This window comes from Chelonia mydas, chromosome 2, assembly GCF_015237465.2.
Source record: "Chelonia mydas isolate rCheMyd1 chromosome 2, rCheMyd1.pri.v2, whole genome shotgun sequence".
Classification (NCBI taxonomy): Eukaryota; Metazoa; Chordata; order Testudines; family Cheloniidae; genus Chelonia; species Chelonia mydas.
In genome coordinates, this window is record NC_057850.1 from 32,840,155 (window position 1) to 32,859,312 (window position 19,158).

Genomic DNA, 19,158 nt, shown 5'->3' on the forward strand with positions numbered 1-19,158 from the left:
CCACTGAAATAACTGTGCTCTGGCCAACGATCCTGAGCCACGGGACTCTTGCAGAAGTGGGGCAGAGCTTTGCACTTAGTACAGAGGCCCCATGTCAGTACTATCTCCGGGGGAAGACCCTATGCCTTCCAGCTAATGCAAAGGGGCCATAGAACAAGGATGAATTGGGCCCCTTGCTGTGTGAAGCAGAGTCCTTTCCCATCTAAAAGGTATCACTTCCAGAGTGAACCTGCAAGCTTTTGCACTTGTTACCTGCAAGCATTCGAGCGAGTAAAACTTGATGGCTGAAATATCTGCAGAAAGTGAATGCAAAGATAGTGTGAGCATAGCTATAGCATTTTAAAATTTGAGCTGATGCTTCTGGAAAGCTTTCTGCAGTGTTCACCCACCTCCAGTACTTACCCTCCTTTGAAAACTGCTTTGAGATCTTCAGATAAAAGGTGAAACATACTTTTCAGATTTGTTTATTGTTATCATGCTTGTGCTTTGTCATATTCTCCTTCTCAGCCTCATGGGGTGGATCTTATTCATGCTGATCTCTCATTGCTGTGTCTGCTCCAGCAGTATTTCTTCTGATCAATGCTCTGACTTTACTATCCATGTGAAGCAGAGACCTAGTTACTCTATATAACTACTGTAGAAGTAGACCTGGTGATGTTGGAGCAGTGTGAAAAGTGCTTCCAGTACCATGGGCCCTATAAAGTGAATTTTTAAAATAGGTACATAAGCAGAAAAAAGAAAGGTGAAGTAAAGGCTGGCTAGTTCTGGGAATAGAGGGAAGTTCTTATTTTGCCAAAATGAATTGTAGTTTTAGTGCTCCTCTTTCCTTTTTCTTTTCTAAATTCTGAATAGTCCTGCTTCATGGTTCTCTCTCTCTCTCTTCCCCCTCCCCCTCAGATCAGGAAGGTGTTATCTTGCTCTGAATGTTCCCTTGTGTTCTCTCTCAGAAGAAATTTAAATTTCCTCCTAGTTCAAATGCATTGGCTCCTTTTCAGGCTAATGATGAAAGGTCAGGCTGAACTGAGCAAAAAGACTAAGTCCTTGGCTCTGAGTGGCAGTAGCTTCTTCAGGAACAGCAAAGAATTCTGGCGAACAGCTCCTGAAGCTTTGTTGGATCTAAGTGGAATTCCTATAGAAATGCTTGTGACATCCACACAAGCCCCAAAGGTGAAATCTTGCAGCCTTTACTGATGCAAATAGTCTTTTTCCTCATTATTCTGTCTTGTTATCACCGATAACATTACTAATGTTAGTAAGACCTACTTCCATGAGTAAAGTTTGCAGCAGTGAGTTCCAAAGGAGTTAACTGTGATTTATATAATTACACCATATACTAGAGATGTAACTGGAATCTGGATCCAAACTCCCCTGAAGTTTAGGAATTTTTAGATTGTTTCCAAATTTTGTGTCCTGGACCCATCTCCAAAGGCATTATTAAATGCTTAGGATATTATTCTAAATAGTTATCACAATGTTTTTACTAAAGAGGTGCTATGAGGAAATGCTACCTAGAATCACAGAATTATAGACGTGTAGGACTGGAAGGGACCTCAACAGGTCATCTAGTGCAGTCAAGGAAGGAATACATAATAATATATCATATGATGTAACATACACAAAATAATAAAACATATAATGAGGAATGCCAGTATAACCCATGCAAACTTTCAGACTGGTAGAAATATTTTCCATGAGACCACTGAACGCACCCTGTACCAAATAACACCCTTTTATATGTTGGCTCGCACATCCAACTATTATTTTTTTAATTATCCATATTATTCTATTCATGGAACATGTACACACTCTTCTGCGGAGCACATTCTGAATGCTGTTTGGCAGTTCTGATTTCAAGCTCTGTCTTGTACAGAGAATCTCTGTAAATTCTGCTCAGAAATGTCATTGTAAAAAAAGAAGCCTGGGGAGGGGCAGTTAAATATTAATATTTTCCAGAAGTGTCAGTCTTCTGCCTTAGCATTCGCTAACGGAAGCAAGCCAATATCTAGTACTGAATATTTTTTATTTTCACTGCTCTGTATATTTACTGAGGGATTACAACAAACTTCTACACTTTATCTACATTTTAATAGGTCAGTGGGAACATAGGAAGTATATTAAGGTGGACTGCCCCACTTATTAAACTTATGTGAATCCGTCAAAAGCAGTTATATGCAGTAGGGACCTGACAGCGATACGTGATTGAAGTCATGCATCTAGCCAGTTTGTAAGATGATCCCTCTGTACTGAGCCATCAACCGTCCTTAGCATAGGGGCGCACTCATACACACATTCCTGTCAAGTCATCTTGTGAAAGGCAGCCTGCTTCCAGCTTGGCTTGAATGTGCAACCTTAATAAAACTCTCTGAGGTCTGGGAGAAAATAGCAGTTCTGCAGCAGATAGTGTAGGGGAAAGAGACTGGGACATGCATATGCAGCTAACTAAGGAAGGCTACATGCTGGACTGTAACAGGGAGGAAACAATAAATCTTAGCTACTATGCAATAAATATTTCTAATTTTAACTAAGGAAGCTATCATTATAGTGAAATAAAAACCATTTTAGCCAAAGCTGATATTTAAATACTCTTCTCCAATTCTCTTTCCAAAGATTTTTTTTTCTATAAAATAAAGAGCAAATTAAAAGACAGAGGAGGCAAAAGTTTCTATAAGAGCAGGAAAGGAAAGTAGTAATAACATGACAATTTTTCTTTCTTTTGCTTTCCTGGCTGCTCTTCTGGCTCACATAGGATGCAGTAACCAGCGCCGGGGTCCAGAAACCACTGGTAGAAGATACAACCGGATTCAGCATGGGCAGTGCACCTATACTTTCATTCTTCCAGAACAAGACGGGAACTGTCGTGAAAGCACGACAGACCAATACAACACAAATGCTCTTCAGAGAGATGCTCCTCACGTGGAACAGGATTTCTCTTCCCAGAAACTGCAACATCTGGAACATGTGATGGAAAATTACACACAGTGGCTGCAAAAAGTAAGAGTTTCCCTTTCAAATTCTCATTGAACTGATTATTTATCGTGCTTCCCTGTGTTGTTCACAGTTTGCATGTCTTTCTCTGAGAACTGAGATAATGTGGATTTGTCTATTTCCACATTATACATGGTGAGAAATGTTGCAGCTAGAACTCACCCTTTCTTCTTTGGGCTTGCTTTTGGGAGCAAAACTTTCTTCACATTGCTGGGATATGCATCTTTTTTAAAGCGTGATCCCAGGGGACTGAGAATGTTTTGAAAGCCACAGTGTATAATAATCCTTCAGAGACTTCTAATGATGGAACACTTTTCATTAAGTATTCTCATAACCTCTATTTATAGTTCTGGGCTTCAGATCAGATGTCATGAAGGATACCTGGTACCCACCGCAAATGTGTGCACTTTTAAAGAAATACTAACATGACTGCCTAAATGTGATTAATAATTTGAAGGCAATGTAATAAGAATATTATTATTCTCCCCAAAACATATTCAGTTGTACTACCGCAGTCAGCTAATTAGTAAAAAGCAACAATATAATATTTTTAAAAAATCAAGTATGACTTTTTAAAATGTATGGATTACATTGGACATAAAATAGTCTATATAAAATAGTACTGAAGGAATATCAGGAGCTTTTCTGAGTAATACAAAAATAAATTCTTTTTAGTAATTTGTGCTAAAAGAGTAAACTTTCAAATGAACTTTTTTGTAGTTAAAATATGATTTGGGGCTTTGGTCCTGCAAAGACTGATGCAGGTGAATAATTTTACTCATATGGGTAATCCCATTGACTTCAATAGAACTACTCATGGGAATAAAGTCACCTGTGGAAATCTTTGCAGGATCAAGCCCACAGCTTCGGAATGAGAATTGGCAGTGAGTTATGATCCTGCACAGCTGATAATTTCTATCAAAAATTTTTCACTGTATTGGTGGACACACAGATATTACTGCTGTCCCTAAGACCTGCTTAATGTTACTTTGCCAAGACTCTGCAAGCCACTTAAACAATTGGTGAAATGTTTAATCAGCTAAGACTGCACTAACAAAATTGTCTACATCTTTTGTATTCCATGAGTTACATGTTTCAGTTGTAATAAGAGTTCACATTTAGAACAAATACTGGATATGCAATAAAAATGCATATTAGTGTAATTGTTGACAGCTGTATCATTTACAATTCAAATCCCTGTCAGCCACTGCAGAAAAGATTTAATGCCTTTTGTTTACAGTTCTGTAGTTAGTGTGCTTATTTTCTTATCGATTGAACGGTAGTTACTATGTGTTTGGTGCTAATGATATAAGGATGATTATGTGCAGTAAACTCGTGTGTAAAAGAAAATATACATAATAAGATAAACCCAGTTATGTATCTTTCACTTTTTATTTCAGTCTTTCTTTCTTTAAACTGTACATGGAATTCTTTAGAAAGATGAAAGATTAGAACTGGAGGCTTGTCTCTTTCTAGAGTGTAAGATTTCTCATTCAGTTATCACTCTACCTTTCAAAGCAAACGCTATGGAAAGGAGAAATGTCGTCTGTGTTCCCGCACACATGATTTTACTTGAGCAACTGCCTGCTGAATCATGCTTATGAGATTGTTACTTATTCTGCATTTGTCCACTAGGGACTGAACTAAGATCACTGTTTCACTTGTGCCTTGAACAAGAAGAAAAATCTATTAGAGTATAAACTTTCGTGGGCTACAGACCACTTCATCGGATGCACTGGTGAAGTGGGCTATCGCCCACTAAAGCTTATTCTCTAATAAATTTGTTAGTCTCTAAGGTGCCACAAGTACTCCTGTTCTTTTTGCAGATACAGACTAACACGGCTGCTACTCTGAAACCTGTCAAGAAGAAAAATGAGTCTCTAGAGTTTTAAAGTCTGAATTAGAGCTAGTATTCACACTTTAGGGAGAGATGGATTAACAGGTAGATAGTCAGTGTAAATGTTACATTTGAGGTCTGTGCACTTTGTCAATGATCAGAACTTGGGCTGCAGGTGAAACCTTCGCCACAGTTTACATGATACATGCAGCAGTGAGCACTTATCTGCATGTGTCAGTTTTCCACTAGAATGAAAGGGCCTGTTTCTCATTGTGAAGGCAAATGAATCTGACCTGACTACATTATTACAACTCTGAATATTGAATTTGCTTTGTTGCTGCTGCCATTGCAGGGCATTTCAGCAATAACTCATCTCCCTTTCAAAACAAGGAACATATAAAAAAACCCCTCAGTTCTATCTCCCCTAATGATTTTCCCCTGAATTTGTAATGTAAGATGTAGTTAATATACTATTTGTCCAATGTTTTCTAATGCACCTGCCATGAACATGGTAAATGAGAAATATTAGTAGTGATATGGCTATGACCCAAATCATGCAATTATAATCATTAGAAAATATATGTAGAACTGAGCATTTATATCTTGACTTATGTAAAAGAAATGTGTTCATTACTCTACTAAGTAATATATAACATTCATTAAACTGTGTATAGGCAATGTTTGCCAGAACACTGTATTTGTAATAGAATATATACAAAACACTAACTTGGTCATTTTGGAAGACAGATTGCTAGCAATGTTTAGTATAAAAAGAATTCAGTATACATTGTTTAATTAGTAAGTGGGTGCTTTTAGTTTATCTAATCAAGAATAAATGTATTTTTATCTTTTTCTTGCAATGAACCGCCAGTCTAAATCTAGCTGAAAATGCCCTTGCCTGGAGAGCTAACTACAGGCAATTAAGTTTCAGCATTGTCCAATGGAATTTACATATGTATTGTTAGCGTTACTGTGATTCATTGGCAATCCAAGGATGCAGCAAAATGCTCTCCATAGAAATTACCAAGAAGATAAATTGGTAAACATTTTCAGAGGTTTTCTTAGAACTGTTTATTTGAATACTGGATAACGTTCCTCATTGTGTAAGCTTGGGTTTCATTTCTGCGATATGTTTATTTTAATAGTTGAAAACAGACAGTGCATGTCATTTTTTTTTTCTGACAGTAACTGGCTGGCACGCTTGGTATTGAACTGTTCAGTACTTAATGATCGTATTTAAATATTCTCAAAGGAGTCACGTGAAATTTTATCTTGGTAATCTACTCAGGAAATATTTTTCATAGTCAACTAGTGTGAATTTATGGTATTGATGGGATAAGAATACATTCAGAATGGCTGCAGATTTACGTGTATGGAATCCATTTAGCAGTCACTGTGCATAATAGTGGTAATCGCTTTGAGTGGGTGAAGCTTAGCACCATAAACAGTCTATATATCTTCTTTGTTCTCTCACTTAAACTATTTTATAGTATGTTGAAACGGCATATTTGATCATTATACATTATAAAATTCTAATGCCAAATTATAGCCTTGGATTTAAAGGTCAATCAAAATCTTTCTAACCTGCCAAGACCCAAATTCATGATTTTGTCTTTCTCTTGCAACTGTTGATTAACCCCACCTAAAGCAGATGCAGGGAACTTCTTCTTTCATTTCTCTCATTTATTAGTGCTGTCATCAGCTGTAGTGGAGGCATGCTGAACTTGGGCCCTGGCAAGTAAGTAGCAGAAGAAAGAATCTGCAACTATATTATCTTAGTATGTATTTATTTAAAATCTACTCTATTTATTTAAAGACTATCCTTACTGTATGTCTGGCCAGTTATTTGTACAAGGCAATTGCTATCCTCACAGTTCATCATAACATTTTCCAACAGCTTCTGAGCAATGTGCTCAGATTTTAAGTGCCTTTCCTACAGTGTGAAAACAGGCTGGCTTTTAGGTGTGGCCTTATAGGACAAGTAGAGGAGGCTGACTTTGGAGAAAGTGGCCTTATTTGCAATTTACATGTAGCCAGATTACCTTTAAAGGGCTCAGCTAAGGTTGCCACCTGTCCTGTTTTCCCAAGTAACTTTTTTGTGGTAGCTATCCTGAGAAATCTGTCCTGTTTTTTTGTACCTCAGAGGTGGCAACCATAAATGCAGCATGCTCTCCTCTGACCCCATGCCCATACACCGTGGCCGTCAAGGTCCACTTTCCATCATGGAAAGGTGGAGTTATGGCTCCATATGCTCTCTGTCCCTCTCTGCTCTCTTTGTGCACTGCCAGTAATGTGTTAGTAACCCTGCACTTCCCTGAATGCACCAGCTGGAATTCCGTTTGGCATGCCTATGAGGTACTCAAAAGTAGAGGAGGCTCCTTATACACTGCAGTGCAGACATTCAAGGGCCAATCAGCATCTAACACTAGGAGCACAATGTCTTAAAAGCTGGTGTAATTGACTGAGAAAATGTGTACTACCGTGCAATGGCTATCTTAAGTATAAGGACAGAAATGCGAGTCATGGCTACTGTTGTGACTTACCTATGAATCCCATTTTCCCAGGTATCCACAAAGATTCCTGAGATCCCTGGGGTTTGCCTTAGCTGAAGTCTTGGGCAAGTAAACAAGGTGGTTCTTTCATTTTGCAATTTAAATGCTATAAAAGTGTACTTGCATATGCTTCAGGCATTTGATACAATAAAAAGTATTCCTCTTAAACGAGATTTCTATGTTTTGGGAAGACATTTACTTATGAGATTTTTCAGCACCCTTCTGATGTTTGTTTGTTTAATGTGGAACTTTTAAATGGTAACCTGTTTATGTGCAAAAAGTAAAGCTGTATCCTGCAAAAATGTACATTTTACTCATGTGAGTAGTGGGTTCTGCTTCAGTTATTCATGTGCCTAAATGTTTATAGGATCATTCCTTAACAGTTCTGAATGTGCATCATCCCTGGTGAAGTGACTCAACTACTGATTTTCACAGGAGCCGAGCAGGCCCTTCACGGACAGATTCTGTCACCCTTAGTATTGTGTTAATAGGCCCATAGGGTGAAGCCCTGGGCCAATTGAAGTCAATGGCAAAATTCCCATTGACTTCAGTGAAGTCAGGATTTCACCTTTAGTTCCATTGAAATCAATAGGATTACTTGCATAGTAAGGTTCTATGCAGTGGAAGTAGGGATTTAGGAATCTGGCCCTTTAAAGAGCAACGACAACTATCTGGAAACAAATCTGTTCTATTTGTGTCCAAAAATAAAACTGGCTTTTTTACACTTTAAAAAATATATTTTTCTTGCATTCATATGCCTGCATTTTGTTAAGAGCTTTATACATTCAATTTCCTGTAACCCCTAGAGATGCATGGAGGTACCCACAAGAAAGACATGGGACATCAAGCATGGAAATGTCTGAGAACTGCTAAGTATTGGGGAGTTATATATTTAGCAATATTAAAAAACAAACAAACAGAATAGTAAAGTTCAAGCCAGTCTCTCTTCTTTGCCACGTTTTTCTAGCAAATGACTTTTTAAAATAGTTCCCCGGCTTTGATAGAAAGCTGTATCACACTGTGCAATGTAACCTAAATGTATGTATTTTCATTAATAACAGCCGTAGTTAGGAACTTTGGTAATAATAAAGCATTAAAAGTATTGGTCATCCTTAAAAATGTCCCACCAACTTTCCCTTTGGTAGATCTCGCCTGTTTAAGAGCACTGGTATATTTTAAAAATCATATAGCGATATAACATAAGGCCACATGATATTTCAGATGCTCTGAGCATTCACAGTTGCCATTGACTTTAGTACCTGCTGCAGGCGGGCTGTACCTTTGACAGGCTTGTGTGCCTAGGAAAAAGGGCTAGTCCATGTGAGAAAAGGATAGGACTGGGTGTCAGCAGATTTAGTTTCCATTCCTGGTGACCTTAGGCAAGTCACGGTCTGTAACCTCTTCATGTTTCCCCACCTGTAAAATGGATATAATGTTACTTCCCTACTTTCTAAGGGTGATAGGAGACTTAATTCATGAATATTTGTAAGGACTTTTGAGATTATAGCACTATTAGCAGTATTACTTATTAGAAAGACGTGTCTAGTGTTTACTGAAAATGATCATTTGAGATTAGGAATTTTTTGGAGGGGAAAATAATTAAAATAACGTTCACTGCAAACAAATAAGAATTAAAATCTGTGGCTGATTCTGTAACACTGAATTAGACTATCAATATGGTCTACAGGTAAACCTTGATTAAATAGCCTCTGGTTAATGTGTCCCTGCTGTCTCTGCAGGCAGGGGTGCTGAAACAATTTGTATATTGCGGGTGGTAAGAGACAATGATCCAAACTGTAAATGCTGTTTATGATGGAAACCACTTCAAGATAGGGGGTGCGGCAGTACCCTCAACACCCCTAGTTCCAGCACCTATGTCTGCAGGAGTAATCTTCAGCCCTCTGGAGACCTAACCCCAGGAGAGCTGTTGCCTGCTCCTTCCTGTACAGCATGTATGTGTTGTGGGAGGGGAACAGAAACATAGTTTAGCCTTGCAAAGTTTAGGTGCTCCACAGATCTGGAACTTCCAAGTTCTCCAACCTGCGACTCTGAAAGTTTTGAATGTACTTTAAAATCTTCAGATAATTGGGATTCACCTATATACTTTATCAAAGGGTAAATCCTGAAGCACATTTAGATCAGCTTGTTATTAGCCACGAAATCTACAATCCAGCATGGCTTGATGTATTTTTCTGTGCTTGCAATATCGTCAACCAAAGTAAGATGCTAGTAAATAAAAACTGATAGAAACTTTTTAAAATAACATCACAGTCTTTAGCAATGTCATGAACCTGATCCTCAGGAGCAACAGCTTAATCTGAAATAGGCATTTTGGATTGAAAGCCTTCCCAGTGGGATGAGGTTTTCACTCTTGTTCAAAAGGTTAAGAGTTGATCAGGAAAAGGAAATTGAAATAGTATCACATTTCTTAGGAGGTTTTTCTTATGAAACATCTTGTTATTTTAAAACAAGGTTTTTCTTCTGTAACCTGATGTACATATTTTAGGAAGTATTATGAAATATCAGGGTGGCTTATATACAAGGGTGACAGATTCATTAGAAATAAAATGCCATAGACAAATGTACATTTACACTGCTGTACCATTTTTCATTATTGTTATTGCATAAGGATCAAATTTTGCTAAGATAATGTTAGTCTTTTCAAAACAACTCATATTTTAAAAAAAGGGAACAAAGAGGGCTACTACACAAAATATATATTGTAAAATATGTAATTGTGCCATTAACGAAGTCTCTTCTAAACACTTCAGTCCATTAAAGGTAGCAATATCCTGAATAATCTGGGTAGATATTTAATTTTAACTGTATTTATGAGAAATTGCTCTTAACATGTGTTGCAGTGTCAAATCTCATGTCAACATTTTATTTGTATTCATTGTTTATATGACAGTACTGTCTAGAGACCCCCAATCAGAGGGCTGTCTATATGAGAAAGTTGCGCTGGTTTAACTAAAGGTGTGATTTTAAATTGATTTTAAAAAGTTAAATTGGTACAAAAGGCTGTGTAGAAACTTATTCTGGTTTAAACCAGACATTCTTCTGGTTTATCTTAAGTCAATTAGGAATCACTTTAAGTCAAACCAAAATCAGCCACTCCTAAATTGAAATGAGAGTATCTACCCAGGGGGATGCACTGGTTTAACTAATCTAGTTTAGCAACTGATTTAAGTTGAACTGGTGCAATTTTCTTGTGCACACAAAACCCAAGATTGGGGTCAGTGGGGAAAGATGCACAAACCGCATTATTGCGCATTTATTTAAATATATTTTGCTTCCTGAAAACTGTTGGCCTATGAGAATTTTACAAATAGAGCTAGAGAAATTTTTTTAATTGAAACCTTGTTCATCAAAAAATGCAGGTTCAGCAACACTGAAACATTTTGCTAATTTTTTTTTTTATATTTAAAAAAAACAATTTTGGGGGGGTTTAAAATGACTTTTTGTTTACAAATTTCCTTTCATTTTATTTTTGAACATTAAAAAAAAAAACATTTTAAAATGCTTGATATCAAACTTTGTGAAATTTCCACCAAACAGAAAAATCCATTATTCACTCTGCTCTGCAAATGAAAGTAGCGAGGAGTACCAATATTCAAAGCTTTGGAGGTATGTAATTGAAACACATTGCTTGTGGGCTTGTGACAAGGTGAAAGGGTAAAAAATGCAAGACACTCCATGGACAAAAGGGGGCAGCGTTAGAAAACGCTGTGGATTTGTGTAAGTGGGAGATGAGTGTTTTGGTGAGTCACTTTGAAAGCCTGTAACAATTTCACCTCTTCATAACAATTTCATACCCCTCTCCCTTTCTTTTAAGGGCCAAAAATAAACCAAACTTCCAAATCTGACCATACTTGAACTTGGAAGAAGTTCTGACTTAGATCCAAACTCTGCGACTAACCCCTGTTTAAATAATAGGCCAAAGCAAAACTCTGGAAGAGCATTCCCCCTCACATACCCCTCAACACAACCCTTCCCACACACACCTGAGCTTTGCGGCAAAAATCTGCTTCTAAACTTTGTGGCTTAGCTCCAGTTCTACTTTTTATGCAGGCTTGACTGCTATTAATCACTTGTCATCTTGGCATTGGTTCTTTGGCTCAAAAATGTAACGGAAGAGTTGTTAGTAAGATGAGACCTTTGCATTTAGAATATGCATTAATCCTATCTGTTCTAGTTCTCTTTCTATACTGCCTATAAATTAAAAGCATGCCTTTCATGTAGCCCATTTCATATTACAAATGGATGAAGATACTCTAATTCTTTATGGAAAAAATACTGAAACCTTGTGCTCTCCATTCCTTGGTATGCAGTTGTGCATATAAAGCTGTGGACATGTCCCAAATGAACTAGATGTTGTGTACAACTTTTGTGATTCACATCTTCTTTACAGAATGGAGCTCAAGTTAATGCAAATGTGTATGTGTTTCCTGAGGGTACTTGGCATAAAATACTTTTAAATATTTTTCGGTATTTGCTTTTTAGTTGTTGGAATCAGATTTTGTCATTTGTCAGATTGTCTGACTGTTTACAAATAATGACCCAGGCATACCTTCTGCAGGCCAAACCCATGGAGGGGGATGAAAATTCTTGAGTTTCAACTCACAGAATTGCCATCTGATCAGACATTCCATCTAAAGGTCTTGGTTAAAAATTTCTTACTGTGGATTGAAGAGGGGACATGGCCTCAGGAGGACTTGCAGAATGAGGATAAGCACTATGGGCCAGATCTGTAAAGTTATTGATGCCTAAATCAGTGGGAATCAGGTGCCAAAATATCTTTAAAAATCTGTCACTGTGTGCTCCCCATGTCATAACAGCAAATCTATGGCACTGTGGAAGTACAATGGAAGGTGTATGGGGAGAAAAACTGACCAGGATATTTTGGTCCTTCCTGATAGCACATTTTCTTTAAGATTTCAACACTGGCAACCAGATGGGAGCCAATTTAGCTGAGTACTAAACAATTTGGAAAATTGGGCCCAGCAAAAACACTTCTATGTGCTGTGTGTTGTTATGGGACCCCATTGCCAAACCTCCAACAAAGCCAGTGTTTAATTTGTAATGAAAGAGGTGCCAGGGCTCAAGCAATTAGGTGCTGTGGCATAACTGATGCAGCAAACCCAGAAGTGCTGGGGCTATGAACTGCCAAGCCTAGAAGTGCCGGGGATCAGCCCTAGTAAGCCATGACACAACTTAAGCCCTGATCAAGGGTTTCCTGTGTGAAAGGGTTTTTTCTTGTAAGATATTATCAGCATTATGGTAGGAGATGTATTTTCACAGGGCCTGAGGGGGATAACATTGTAGGATGGCCATTCTTCTCACAGAGCCTCCTTCTTCCCACATCATAGTCCTGAACCTGCAGAGGGAACTTCCGTGAGCGTCAGGAGGACAGTACTGATGCCATTTCAAAGCCTCTACTCACCCATTCGGGGCATAATGACCAATTACATGATTTAGGGCCCAGAGTCTACAAAATGGCACTGGATTGAGGGCCCATGGTCTTCAAAGTGGAACTGGTGCTTGCCCTAAATGGGTAAATTTATTTGATTATTTTGAGATTACTTTAAGTCTTGACGTTTAGGATATTCCAGATCCATGGAACACATTTTAACAACCTGAAATGTCATAGGAATAACTTTGTGCAATCTCCAAACCAGCTTTTTAATTTGCCCTTTGGGTAAGTAGCGAGGGGAGGTGAGGTACCTGTTTCCCCTTTGGTTCATGTTATTTATGAATGCTCTAAAATTGTCAGCCAACGTGTAGAAAAGTTATCTTCTTTCCTGAGATACCATGTCATCATTAAATACTGCCTTACCCAAAGTAGTAGTAGAGAGCAGTTGTCTGTGGATATCAGTTCACTCTTCACAACGTAGAAATGGAGCCTCTTGAACGAGGGCATTGATTACATTCCAATATAATGAAAGGCTTTCATTTATTAGGAGACTATCCTTTTTCTAAGTGGAGATATAAAGTGGGGAAAAATCAAAGTAATTGCTGTTAAATTGTGATTCTATAGTATTAAAAAATGTATCTGTCCTTGAATGGGTTTTCCTGCGATTGGAGGAAACTTCAGGTTAGGTTAAATCAATAATCTCCTCTGTTTAAATGTTGATTTTTAGTTTACTGTGTGGATAGCTCTGGGTAGCTATAGCAACAAACTTTTCTCTTATAAGTTAACTCTCATGCAAAGGACTTTTGCAAAGGGAAAAATAGCTGCCTTACAAATCAGTTAGTTGTTTTAAATTTTCTCACCTGCTCAGTACTTGGGTAACAGTGAAAGGAGATGAGTTAAATTAATAGATATACCAAGCCAAAGTTTTCCAGCAAGGTATCATTTGCTTTTGGCCAAAAGTTTTAAACCTAGCAGCCCAGACTTAGGCTCTTCATAAGTAAGAATTTCAAAAGTGAATAGTGGTTCTGTGTGTGTCAATTTCTGAGTGCCCAATTTGGGACATTTTAAAGGGGTCTGATTTCTGAGAGGGCGGGTGCTATTCTTTTTGAAAATGAGGCCCTCTACGGTGTCTCAGTTTAAGCATGCAAAATCACTAATGGCTGTTAAAAATCATGGCTTTATTTCAACACCTAAATAAAAGTGGCCTCATTTTCGTAAGAGTTAGGCAGCTATCAAAGGCCATGGGAGCTGGAGTTGGCTTTGAAAAAAATCAAGCTACTTTTACCTTTGTGTTGATACCTATGAGTGGATTTAGACAGATTTGAAAATGTTGGCTTTCTGTAAAGAATTTTTCTACTATTATCTGTTAAGTGCTGAGTCCATTTATGAGGGGGATAGTCAAATACTGCACGTTACTGTGCCAATTCAACAGGAAATTCCTGTGGCCTGCTGGGCCACACAAACCTCAGCTGGCCAGCCCATTAAAGGGCAAACCCCTGCACACAATGCCTCCAGCAGGAAGTTGAGGAGCTACTTGGAAGGGAAGAGAGCTCAAAGAAATGACCTCATCCTCTCTATTTTAAAGCCATTCCTCTATGTTCCTTGTGCAGGAACTGTAAATCCCACAGGATTTTCTGCAGCCCTGGGATCATCATTCTCTGTGTGGCTTACCAGTGTGGAGGGGAGTCGGAAAGAGACATTCCCCCATCACTGGTCTGCTGCTAATAGAAAAGGTGTTTCCTCCATCAATGATCTGCGAAAGAGGCTTCCCAGTGGCCAATCTTCTTCATCAGTCTGGCTGTCAGCTCTACAACTATCAGCCAGGGAGATCTTAATTCAGGCTGTAGCCCTTCAGATTTATTCTCTGAATGATACATACAGACAGCCTGCCGGGCGAGGGGAGGAGGGGGCATTTCCCATATTGGGAATTTTGGCAGACTTGCTGAACATATGTAATAAGTTCCCTGATGTCATTCCAATGACGCCAGTAGAGGACAGTAATAAGGGACTGTGTAACACCATTTCAAGCATCACATGGCTGCTACTAATTACCCAGAGAGATGTGTGAAATGTTCACAGTGTCACTTGATACATTTTCATGGCTTGAGGATTTTCTTGCATTTCATTACAAATGCAAAAATTAGCCTGTAATTTGTCCAATTTGTAACTTGTACCAATCTGTCCGGTCTTGCAGACAATAACAAAGGTTAGACACAGGTGACATAACAATATTCAATTAAGTGTGGCTCAAGTTACCAGCTAGAGATATTCATGCCATGCTCTCTGAGAAAATAAATCAAAAGAGTCGGCCTTCCCAATTTGGTATTTCCTAATTCCACCAGCTATGAAAGATAATATATTCCAAAACTGAGACACAATGAAGTATGTACTTGACATCAACACCACTTTCTCAGATGATCTTGTGTTTGCCTGGAACACAAGGACAAGCAATATCTAACCATCCATACCACTGGAGCACATGATGAATGACCTGTCTTTTTTAGGATCCTTCAAGGTATTATTATTTTTTAACATATTGAGGTAGCACTTAAAGACCTCAACCAACTATTGTCCCAGTGTGCTAGACACTGTACAAACATATAGTAAATCATAGTCTCTGCCCGAAAGAGTTTACAGTCTAAAGGACAAGATGTAGGAAGCAGATGAAGAACACAGAGTGGCCGGAGCTGGTTTGTGGAGATTCAGAGATGCCAAGGCCAGAAGGGACTCATCTAGTCTGACCCCCTGTATAACACAGACCATAGAACTTCCCCAAAAATAATTCCTAGAGCTACATGTCTTTTAGAAAAACATCCAGTCTTGATTTAAAAATTGACAGTGATGGAGACTCCAAAATGACCATTGGTAAGTTGTTCCAGTGGACAACAAGTAGATATAATAGGATGTACGGAATTCTGAGCTAGTCAGAGGTAGCTCCCCACCTGCCTAGCCTTTATCAGAATGTACATTACTATATGTATCATGGCACAGGTGAGTTTGAAGAATGACTTGAATGAGAATAAAGTGGTGGTTTTGACAGGGAGCTTTTCCCGCTCGTAAAGGGCAGCATGGAAGAAATTGCGCAAATGTTTGTCAGAGATGTGGAGAATCAGGTAACCTAGCTGGCATCAGTGGCAGAGAGAAAGCAGGAGACGACCTTGTGATAAGATAATAGGTTGGATTGATAGGAAGGGACTAACCTATGGAGGGCTTCAAAGTAAGGACAAGGAGCTTGAAGTTGATGGTGGAAGAGGGGGAGCTAATGGAAGGATTTAGAACTGGTGAAAGTTGTTGTGATTTATTTCCTAAATTTGTTTTCTGCCCTACTAAATACCCTGTTTAAGGTATAAGGAAATAAATTAGGCACAGAGTAGATCTGAGGTGTGGTAAAAGAACCCCGAGTGCAGTGACAGAAGAGTCGGAGCAAAACATTCAGGTGTGTAACAGAACAATCCCAGTGCCTGTCTCACTCTGTTCTTGCAGAAATACAGATAGAGCCCATTTATGGGCGGAGTCATTTTACAAATGCTCTGGTAGCTCCAAATCTGAGCAGGACTGTAGTCTATTTAAAAAGAAAATTAGGAACTTTGGGGAATTTTTTTTCTCAAAAATAGAACCATTTTGAATAAAAATAGACCAGTTTTTCAGCAGAAAGAGTGTTTCCAGGTGAAAATATTTGGGGGCAAAGTAATCTTTGCAGCAAAAATATACAGATATGTATTTGCATGTTTACAATGAGAACAGTGCCATTTTTCCAAATTTCTGGAAAAGCCAGAAATTCAGAGGAGCAAAATCCCTCAGAATGAAATGAAATTCACATTTAATAACTTGAAAAAAGTTCACTGCTTTTGTACAGCTCTAGTGTTCCCCTTGTCAGGATAAAGAACACCATTTGTGATAGCACATAGTTCGTGGACTGTTAATATGTTTATTTCTGCTAACCAAGCATGTCACTGCCCCATGTGATATTGCTTCCCTATCCACTTCTGGTTAAACTAATGGTATCTAGAAGAGTCAAAATTCAATTCTGGTTTTTTTACAAGCAGATAATTCTAAAAAAGCACATAATTTACAAGCAGATAATTTAGCACTGACCTTCCAGAGTTCGTGGAGACTAAGAAGGCCAGCAGCTGTAGGAGGTGCATTTGGGCTGAATAGGGCTCCTTCAGTTTGTTTGTTTTCACCAATATATAGGGGTTCAATGTTCAAGGGTGCCAGGTGCCTCCTATTGAGTGGAGGATGCTTAGCACTTCACAACAGGCTTGGTCTATATATAACAGATTGCTCACAGTACTTGTATGTGATAACAACTGTGCCTCACAATAACAAGACTGCAAATTGTTCAGTATCATCAGCTATGAGAGACATTTCAGTATTGCTGAGTTTTTATTAGGGTTGAACTGAGAGGAAATGGAGGGTTCCACAAGTATCTGGTGTTTAGATTAATGACATTAATGTGCTTAGCGGGTTGTACCCAACCCAAGTTCTGTAGCAGGACATGGTGACATACTCCCAACGGAATAAAGCCAAAGTATTTCAATGAGTCAAAATCCATGGAATTTCAGTTTCTTACATAATTCACATCGGAGATAACTTGACCCAAATATCTATACTCCTAAAGCGTTCCAACCATGTTGGTACATACTGTTCTTACCGCTTTGCCTCTAAGAACAGTTTTAAAGGCGGTTTGTTTTCTACACATCCAGTGGATACTTTTTAAAACACATCCACATGTGCCAAGAAAAAAAGAGCTGTAAAATTTAACACTGAGAGAAATGAAAGAATTGCTGTGAAATCCAAACCTTTACAGCTAGCTTTATTGCATTCATTTTAGTATTAACCAGACACCTCAAAAAAGCAGCAGCTCTTACCTTTATAAACTTTTTGGAGACTTTAAGCGTTTTTGCCCTTTCTCTGCAACCCTCCCTCCCCCAAATTAAAAAAAACTGTATTGTGATCTCTAGACTGAGAAAGCATGTTGCTAGATTCAGTATTGCAAATAAACACTTTGCACTCCCACACATCTTGGAAACATTTAGTAACTTAGCCCTCTGACCCTCTGGGGTATTTCACAAAAACAGAATTGAGAAAGACTGAAAATGTCTTTGTCACTGTGGTACAAATATAACAACATGACATGCATGTTTTAGAAATTATGTGAAGTATGGTACATTTTTTTTGTAGATTTCAAAGGGCACTTTACCATTGTCATTCACTATATTGTTGCCAAAAATCATGCTGAAGATATGAAATTTATTAACAAAAATCTCTTGTCCTGAGTCACTAAAGTTTTCTTTGTTCTTTATCTCTGACCAGTAAGTTAACATGCTGAGAAATTACAAATATGTTTTAGAACAAATATCCTATTTTAAATTCTTGCTAAGCTCCAAACTGGATTTCCTCAGTCTTAGATATGGCAGTGTGGTTTTGAATGTTGTCATGTTTTCACTCCCACTATAAAGTAATTCTGAAAGGGTACAAGAAAGTTGCAGTGAGACTATTTTTAGAATATTATATGCATTACCTTACAAGCTTTCTATTTTACAGACCACTTTCCACCATAAATCAAAATGATTTTTATGCATGCATAACAGAAAGGTAGCTGCTTTTGGATTTTTTCTAAAACTTTTAATAGAGTTGATACTTTATAAGGTGTTCCTACTAGGAAAGCTTCTGAGAACCTTAATAAAAAAGTACAACTGGGGGGAAAAAAAAGAATTTCCTTTAGCAATATGGCCCAAACCAAATCTTAGAGCCAATCTAAAAATCATTAACTCGTCATCCTTAAATAACCCCCTGACAAACTCACAAACTGAAAAGGAAATAAAAATGTCTTAAGTCTCACCAAGAAGGATGGCACTGGCAAACCCTGGTGTATTTAAGACCTGATCCTGCTCACAATGAATCTGCGGCAAAACTCCTTTTGGCTTCAGCTGGGTCTGGACCATAGAGAAGGAAGCATTCCAAAATTGCGGACCTTTAATGAAGATGATCCCACCTGCACTGCTTTCTGGAGTGTATCATGGGATGGCAAGTAGTTCCAATCCTACTTTTTTTCAAGTGCTGTCCCTTTAAACCCAAACCCTTTAATATCCCTGTGTCCTACAGTAAAGGAATGTCTTGTTATTTGAACTCAGTGCCGTTCAAATTAATCGGTAGGACAGGAAATCCCCTGGTAGTAAGGAGGAATTTTAAAGGGCCAAGACTGAATATGGCAGGATGCTAGTCCGACAGTTATGGATTCTGAAGTCCATCCACAGAACAGTACTGCCTGGACACCACCAGCGTATGTGTTCCCACAGTCTTCTCTACAGCTGCACCGGTGTGTTTTAATAATACTCTATTGAGGCCATCGCAGAGGGAGAGAGGAT

At 38.3% G+C, this 19,158-nt stretch overlaps 1 protein-coding gene across 2 annotated transcripts in view; it reads left to right on the top strand.

Annotated features, from left to right (window-relative positions):
- The first annotated feature begins 2,282 nt into the window (after positions 1-2,282).
- The window catches only part of ANGPT1 (angiopoietin 1), a 206,453-nt gene continuing 189,577 nt past the window's right edge, over positions 2,283-19,158 (top strand). Inside the window, exons 1-2 of one of the 2 annotated variants that reach the window (XM_043539180.1) lie at positions 2,283-2,367; positions 2,747-2,991. In XM_043539180.1, coding sequence (XP_043395115.1) covers positions 2,962-2,991 — 30 coding nt within the window. In that variant the 5' untranslated portion in view covers positions 2,283-2,367; positions 2,747-2,961. The other variant, XM_007056090.4, reaches the window with a different exon arrangement.